General features: G+C 52.5%; 1 protein-coding gene across 1 annotated transcript; it reads left to right on the forward strand.

The window, feature by feature from the left end:
- Positions 1–1,973: 1,973 nt before the first annotated feature.
- On the forward strand, positions 1,974–8,657 carry LOC132813504 (peroxisomal biogenesis factor 19-like; the record flags this gene model as incomplete). The annotated part of the gene is made up of 4 exons (XM_060823164.1): positions 1,974–2,063; positions 6,141–6,229; positions 8,295–8,460; positions 8,572–8,657. Coding segments are annotated over exons 1-4 (411 nt in total), but the record flags the coding sequence as incomplete, so codon positions are not given.
- Between the last annotated feature and the right edge of the window lie 109 nt (positions 8,658–8,766).

Consider the following 8,766-nt stretch of genomic DNA (forward strand, 5'->3'; position numbering starts at 1 on the left):
CTGACCTGCTGCACTTTTCCAGCAACACATTTTCAGCTCTGATCTCCAGCATCTGCAGTCCTGACTTTCTCCTTAGGTTTGGAGCTACCTTCTTTACAAATCTTGAAAGGGGGTGGGGGTGGGGGTCTGTTCTGCCTTGGGGATTTTCACAGTGCATATTATATTCAGGTACATTGCTGCCCCAGACATTTCTCAGCTGCACTGTGGTAACTGCCAATTAATTGGAGACTTACTCTATCACTTAATGACCTTTCTAATTTCCTTATTAACCTCATTACAGGGAGTCCGAAAAGAGTTTTTCTAATTGTCATGGTATCACTGCGAACAAAACGATTAGCTACCCCTAATTGTGGAATTCTTTAGCGAATGAGTTGTAAGCAGTTTCTTTCTCACGTGGTTGAGTGGACACCGCTATCTTTCCCCAGATTAGAGTGGTGCTGGAAAAGCACAGCAGGTCAGGCAGCAATCTTTATCCTTGGGTGTCTTACAATGTGTTCATTCGACCCACATTCCAATCTCTGCTCATTTTGGACATATGATTCATTTCTCCCTGTAGTGATATGGGGGCTGCTTTTACGTGGGCAGACTGTTTTTTTTTCTCAATGTTGGTGAATCTATAACTACTTTGGAATCCATGTCTGCGATTATTTGAAGGCTCTTAACTAAAAGCCACTGTTAGTATTGTTATAGATTGATGAAATAATTAAAGAGAGATTCAAATTAATTAGAGTGTGGAATGTTCTTATCTATGTCTAATGTGTAAACAATTGCAGCAGCCTCTTCTATCTCCGTTCTCTAACCTCGGGCTCCACAGAGCGGCTGTGATTCTAACTTTTGCAGGTTACATGAAGGAAATTATTTTCCCTAGCGCTGTAACAACTGTTGGCCATGTTCTGCTGCATGAGCCATGGGCAGCTGTCGGCCATTTTGTGCTGCTCAGTCATGGGCAGTCCTAACGGCGCCAAGACCCGTCCCCTCATGTTTCTTGTGTGTTCCCCTTTTGGGCGTTTGACCTCTGTCCATGCATTACCTCGCGCTTACCGGAGTTGCACTCCACCTGCCGCCTCACGACCCACTCCCATCAACCCATCTCTGTCGTTTTTGGAGCTCAAAGCTGTCCGCGACACCCCCCGGCTAATTTTCGTGGGCCGGCTGCGCGCCCATTCTCCCCGAGTTGGCATTCTTGTGGAATATCCTGACGAGGATGCCCGAGGGGCTTGACAGGGACGATGCTGAGGGGACGGTTGCTGTCGTGGGGGGGTGGGAGTCGAGGACCAGACGGCGCACTCCTCTCGGAACAGAGGGGCGCCAAGTGAAGACTGAGGGGAGGAGGAGGAGGAACTTTCTCTCTCTCTCTCTCTCTCAGAGGGTGGTGAGTCTTTGGAACCCGTTGCCACCAGGGCGCTGTGGGGGCAGAGACCTCGTGAATATTTAAGGCTGAGGTAGGTGTTCGATCAGGCGGGAAATTGAGGACTACAGGAAAAGGGGCAGGATAGTGGACGTGAGGAACGTTGGATCAGCCAGGACCCTATTGAATGGCTTACTCCTGTTCCCATTTCCAATAGATGAAAAGCTTTAATGATTTCTTAAGCCTTTTGACAAACTTCAAGCTCATTAATGAACTGAACATGCAATGCACCAGCCATAATTCTTTGCAGCCTGTTTTTATACATCAACTATTCATGGGGTTTTATGTATTTGATCCATTTTAACCTGATCAAGGTTTTTTTTTTAATTTAAAAAAAGGCCCAAAACATGATGTGAAGCACTTTATTGTTGCACTTTTAAGACTCTCTGGTGGGTGGGAGCTGGTGCCTGTCCCTTTAAGAGCCAACCGGAAGTTGGGGGTTGAACCCACAGGCCGGGACAAGATGGCGGCGCCCGCGGGTGGGAGTGAGGCGCCGGCGGAAGTGTAGGCCGCGCCGGGAACGGAAGCGGTGGTGCCGCCGCGGTCACGTGGCAGGGAGGGAGGAGGCGGCGGGTGACGGGGAAGATGGCGGCGGCTGGAGGCGGAGGAGGAGGAGATGGAGAGGAGGATGAGGAGCTTCGGGAGCTGTTGGAAAGTGAGGGGATGATGCTGGAACTGAGGAGGAGGAGGAGGAGACTCTGCAAACAGGTCCCTCCGCATCGCAGCGGTCAGAGGGTAGAGGTCAAGGGGGAAGAATGGCCACTTGGGTTCGGGTCAATAGGGATTGACCAATAGGGATGGGGTCTGAGTCAGTGGGGATTGACCAATAGGGATGGGGTCATTGGGGTCTGAGTCAGTGGGGATTGACCAATAGGGATGGGGTCATTAGGGTCTGAGTCAATGGAATCGACCAATAGGGATGGGGTCATTGGGGTCTGGGTCAATGGGGATTGACCAATAGGGATGGGGTCTGAGTCAATGGGGATTGACCAATAGGGATGGGGTCATTGGGGTCTGAGTCAGTGGGGATTGACCAATAGGGATGGGGTCATTAGGGTCTGAGTCAGTGGGGATTGACCAATAGGGATGGGGTCATTAGGGTCTGAGTCAATGGAATCGACCAATAGGGATGGGGTCATTGGGGTCTGGGTCAATGGGGATTGACCAATAAGGATGGGGTCTGAGTCAATGGGGATTGACCAATAGGGATGGGGTCATTGGGGTCTGAGTCAATGGGGATTGACCAATAGGGATGGGGTCATTGGGGTCTGCGTCAGTGGGGATTGACCAATAGGGATGGGGTCATTGGGGTCTGAGTCAATAGGGATTGACCAATAGGGATGGGGTCATTAGGGTCTGAGTCAGTGGGGATTGACCAATAGAGTTGGGGTCATTGGGGTCTGAGTCAGTGGGGATTGACCAATAGGGATGGGGTCATTAGGGTCTGAGTCAATGGGGATTGACCAATAGGGATGGGGTCATTGGGGTCTGAGTCAATAGGGATTGACCAATAGGGATGGGGTCTGAGTCAATGGGGATTGACCAATAGGGATGGGGTCTGAGTCAGTGGGGATTGACCAATAGGGATGGGGTCATTGGGGTCTGAGTCAGTGGGGATTGACCAATAGGGATGGGGTCATTGGGGTCTGAGTCAGTGGGGATTGACCAATAGGGATGGGGTCATTAGGGTCTGAGTCAATGGAATCGACCAATAGGGATGGGGTCATTGGGGTCTGGGTCAATGGGGATTGACCAATAGGGATGGGGTCTGAGTCAATGGGGATTGACCAATAGGGATGGGGTCATTGGGGTCTGAGTCAGTGGGGATTGACCAATAGGGATGGGGTCATTGGGGTCTGAGTCAATGGGGATTGACCAATAGGGATGGGGTCATTGGGGTCTGGGTCAATGGGGATTGACCAATAGGGATGGGGTCATTGGGGTCTGAGTCAATGGGGATTGACCAATAGGGATGGGGTCATTGGGGTCTGAGTCAGTGGGGGATTGACCAATAGGGATGGGGTCATTGGGGTCTGAGTCAATAGGGATTGACCAATAGGGATGGGGTCATTAGGGTCTGAGTCAGTGGGGATTGACCAATAGAGTTGGGGTCATTGGGGTCTGAGTCAGTGGGGATTGACCAATAGGGATGGGGTCATTAGGGTCTGAGTCAATGGGGATTGACCAATAGGGATGGGGTCATTGGAGTCTGAGTCAATAGGGATTGACCAATAGGGATGGGGTCTGAGTCAATGGGGATTGACCAATAGGGATGGGGTCATTGGGGTCTGAGTCAATAGGGATTGACCAATAGGGATGGGGTCATTAGGGTCTGAGTCAGTGGGGATTGACCAATAGAGTTGGGGTCATTGGTGTCTGAGTCAATGGGGATTGACCAATAGGGATGGGGTCATTAGGGTCTGAGTCAATGGGGATTGACCAATAGGGATGGGGTCATTGGGGTCTGAGTCAGTGGGGATTGACCAATAGAGTTGGGGTCATTGGTGTCTGAGTCAATGGGGATTCACCAATAGGGATGGAGTCATTGGGGTCTGAGTCAATGGGGGATTGGTCAGTAAGGAATTGCCAATGGTGGGGGAAAGTGCCTCATGAAGAATGCTCAGTATGGTGTCGGTCAGTGAGGGAGGGGGAGATGCGGGTGTCAGTCAGCAGGTGGGACAGGGGTGTGGGTCGGTGGTGGTTAGGGGTGGGGCGCGGGTCGGTGGTGGAGGTTGGGGGGGAACGGAGGGAGTTGGTCAGTGAGGGTGTGAATCAGTGAGGGGGGTGCCGGTCAGTGTGGGGACGGTGGGTGTGTCGGTCAGCGACAGGGGCGGTGGGGGACAGGGGTGTGGGTGGGTCAGAGCTGACAGTGCCTTGTGGTTGCTGGATTGCAGCACCTCCGTGTGGACAGGAGCAGAGTTCACAACGTTCTGCCTGAAGGGACACAAAAACATTCCGAGGTTTGAGAAGACTTGTAGCTCAGGTTGTGGCTTGCCTGCGGAGCTGGAAGGTTTGTCTTCAGACGTTTCGTCGCCCTACTAGGTAACATCTTCAGTGGGCCTCCAGGTGAAGCGCTGCTGATAATTCCTGCTTTGTATTGATCGCTTTGGGTTGGTGATGTCATTTCCGGTTCCTTTTCTCAGGGGGTGGTCGAACTCGATGCGTTTGTTGATCAAGTTCCCGTTGGAGTGCCATGCTTCCAGGAATTCTTGTGTGTGTCTCTGTTTGGCTTGTCCTCCGATGGATGTGTTGTCCCAGTCGAAGTGGTGTCCTTCCTCATCTGTATGTTCATTAGCTGCTGTTTTAGTGTGTGTTGGTGGGTTTGTGGCCTACTGTGATGCCAAGGGGTCTGAGGAGTCTGGCAGTGCTACACTCCAAACTGCATTAGAACATGAGTCCAACGAGCCAACACACACTACAGCACAGAGGAACTACACAGAGCAAAGGAAAATCACCTGTACTCTGTATTCAAAAAGAACAGGTCCCCAAGGAACACAGACCATAAGACATAGGAGTGGAAGTCAGGCCATTCGGCCCATCGAGTCCACTCCGCCATTCAATCATGGCTGATGGGCATTTCAACTCCACTTACCCGCATTCTCCCCGTAGCCCTTAATACCTCGAGACATCAAGAATCTATCAATCTCAGCCTTGAAGACATTTAGCGTCCCGGCCTCCACTGCACTCTGCTGCAATGAATTCCACAGGCCCACCACTCTCTGGCTGAAGAAATGTCTCCGCATTTCTGTTCTGAATTGACCCCATCTAATTCTAAGGCTGTGTCCACGGGTCCTAGTCTCCTCGCCTCACGGAAACAATTTACTAGCGTCCACCCTTTCCAAGCCATGTATTGTAAGTTTCGATTAGATCTCCCCTTAATCTTCTAAACTCCAATGAATACAATCCCAGGATCCTCAGCCGTTCCTCGTACGGTAAATGGGCGCCCATTTCTCAGCAACAAACCCAACCAAGCAGACAAAACACCTCCAGAAACCCTCGCCACTCCCCCCTACATCAAAGACAGCTCGGAGATGACTGCCAGACTCCTTGGCATCATGGGTGACAAACGGGCAGAAAACTGGCCACCAGGATACATGAACACCAACTGGCCACAAAACGACATGGCCCTCTCTCATGAGGACGCCACTTCGACTGGGACAACACATCCATCCTAAGACAAGCCAAACAGAGACACCCACAAGAATTCCCGGAGGCATGGCATTCCAACTGTCGACAAACACATTGACTTCGACTTATTTACCCACCCCCTGAGAAAAAGAACAGGAAATGACGTCACCAACCCAAACGTAGCAGTAGAAAGCAGGAATTATTAGCATTGCTTCCCCCTGAGGCTCAGTGAAGATGTTACCGAGTATGGTGACGAAACGTCTGGAAATGAACCTTCCAGCTCAGCGAGCAATCCTACAGCCAGAAAACATTCCCTTTGCTTTCCCTCCCCAGAGATGCAGCCAGACCTGCTGAGTTTCTCCACTACGGTCAGTTGGGATTGATGCAGTGTGAGGTGGTCAGTGGGAGCTGGGTCATTTGGGGGGTGAGTCAGTGATATTGGATGAGGGATGGAGACAGCAGAACCCAGGCTGGAGGTGAGAGGGGCTGGAATCCGTGACCGTACAGGGGAACAGAACGCAGTGAGGAAGGGGAGGGTGGACAGAGGGAGGGGGAAGACACTGGGAATGGATTGTCTCTGGTAACTCCCTCTATCTTGCGGAAGGTGCCCTGGACGACTTTGACAAAGCGAAGCCCAGTGCACAAACTCCAGCAGGAGAGGAGGCTGACAAGGCAGATGGAAAACGGCCGACAGTGAGTGCTCAGTCATCTCATCCACAAGGGTGGATCTTCTCTGTCTCACCTCCACCCGTGCTGGCCCTGTCCTGGGAGGGTTTGATGTGGGGACAGTGTAGAGGGAGCTTTACTCTGTATCTAACCCCATGCTGTCCCTGTCCTTGGAGGGTTTGATGGGGGACAGTGTAGAGGGAGCTTTACTCTGTATCTAACCCCGTGCTGTCCCTGTCCTGGGAGTGTTTGATGGGGGACAGTGTAGAGGGAGCTTTACTCTATATCTAACCCTGTGCTGTCCCTGTCTTGGTAGTGTTTGATGGGGGGACAGTATAGAGGGAGCTTTACTCTGTATCTAACCCCATGCTGTCTCTGTTCTGGGAGTGTTTGATGGGGGGACAGTGTAGAGGGAGCTTTACTCTGTATGTAACCCCGTGCTGTCCCTGTCCTGGGAGTGTTTGATGGGGGACATGTGGAGAGGGAGCTTTCCTCTGTATCTAACCCCGTGCTGTCCCTGTACTGGGAGTGTTTGATGGGGGACAGTGTAGAGGGAGCTTTACTCTGTATCTAACCCCCTGCTGTCCCTGTCCTGGGAGGGTTTGATGGTGGGGGGACAGTGTAGAGGGAGCGTTACTCTGTATCTAACCCCATGCTGGCCCTGTCCTGGGAGGGTTTGATGTGGGGACAGTGTAGAGAGAGCTTTACTCTGTATCTAACCCCATGCTGTCCCTGTCCTTGGAGGGTTTGATGGGGACAGTGTAGAGGGAGCTTTACTCTGTATCTAACCCCGTGCTGTCCCTGTCCTGGGAGTGTTTGATGGGGGACAGTGTAGAGGGAGCTTTACTCTATATCTAACCCTGTGTTGTCCCTGTCTTGGTAGTGTTTGATGGGGGGACAGTATAGAGGGAGCTTTACTCTGTATCTAACCCCATGCTGTCCCTGTTCTGGGAGTGTTTGATGGGGGGACAGTGTAGAGGGAGCTTTACTCTGTATGTAACCCCGTGCTGTCCCTGTCCTGGGAGTGTTTGATGGGGGACAGTGTAGAGGGAGCTTTACTCTGTATCTAACCCCGTGCTGTCCCTGTACTGGGAGTGTTTGATGGGGGACAGTGTAGAGGGAGCTTTCCTCTGTATCTAACCCCGTGCTGTCCCTGTACTGGGAGTGTTTGATGGGGACGGAGTAGAGGGAGCTTTACTCTGTATCTAACCCTGTGCTGTCCCTGTCCTGGGAGTGTTTGATGGGGGACAGTGTAGAGGGAGCTTTACTCTGTATCGAACCCCGTGCTGTCCCTGTCCTGGGAGTGTTTGATGGGGGACAGTGTAGAGGGAGCTTTACTCTGTATCTAACCCCCTGCTGTCCCTGTCCTGGGAGGGTTTGATGGTGGGGGGACAGTGTAGAGGGAGCGTTACTCTGTATCTAACCCCGTGCTGTCCCTGTCCTGGGAGTGTTTGATGGGGGACAGTGTAGAGGGAGCTTTACTCTATATCTAACCCTGTGTTGTCCCTGTCTTGGTAGTGTTTGATGGGGGGACAGTATAGAGGGAGCTTTACTCTGTATCTAACCCCATGCTGTCCCTGTTCTGGGAGTGTTTGATGGGGGGACAGTGTAGAGGGAGCTTTACTCTGTATGTAACCCCGTGCTGTCCCTGTCCTGGGAGTGTTTTGATGGGGGACAGTGTAGAGGGAGCTTTCCTCTGTATCTAACCCCGTGCTGTCCCTGTACTGGGAGTGTTTGATGGGGACGGAGTAGAGGGAGCTTTACTCTGTATCTAACCCTGTGCTGTCCCTGTCCTGGGAGTGTTTGATGGGGACAGTGTAGAGGGAGCTTTACTCTGTATCGAACCCCGTGCTGTCCCTGTCCTGGGAGTGTTTGATGGGGGACAGTGTAGAGGGAGCTTTACTCTGTATCTAACCCCCTGCTGTCCCTGTCCTGGGAGGGTTTGATGGTGGGGGGACAGTGTAGAGGGAGCGTTACTCTGTATCTAACCCCGTGCTGTCCCTGTCCTGGGAGTGTTTGATGGGGACGGAGTAGAGGGAGCTTTCCTCTGTATCTGAGGTATTCCTGATGTGAGCTCCCGCCCTGCCCTCAGGAATCTCTCTTCGGTACCCAGGATCGCTTCTTCCACGAGCTGTTTGACAGTGAACTTGCGGCAGAGGCCACCAAGGAGTTTGACCGGGCGATGCAGGAACTGGCCGAGCAGGAGCCCCAGCTGGTCCACCAGTTCCACAAGCTGTCGGAGATCGCCGGCAAGGTCGGTGAGTAGCCCATCCTGCACACACACAGCTGGGAAGCAGTGGGCCCAGGCCCTGGGGTAGTTCCGTCACTCACTGACACCGGGCCTGTCTGAATTCTGCTGTCCCTCACAGGCACTGACCCCGCCTCGAATCAGGAGTTCAGCTCGTGTTTACAGCAGACACTCTCTGGACTGGCGAAGAATGCCAGCGGCCTGCAGGTAATCCACTCCCTGACACCCCCTCACTCACAGACAACTCTCGCTCTCTCTCTCTCTCTCTCTCTCCCCCCATCTCTCTCTCTCTCTCCCCCATCTCTCTCTCTCTCTC

This window comes from Hemiscyllium ocellatum, unplaced genomic scaffold (assembly GCF_020745735.1).
Source record: "Hemiscyllium ocellatum isolate sHemOce1 unplaced genomic scaffold, sHemOce1.pat.X.cur. scaffold_3731_pat_ctg1, whole genome shotgun sequence".
In the NCBI taxonomy this organism is placed as follows: domain Eukaryota; kingdom Metazoa; phylum Chordata; class Chondrichthyes; order Orectolobiformes; family Hemiscylliidae; genus Hemiscyllium; species Hemiscyllium ocellatum.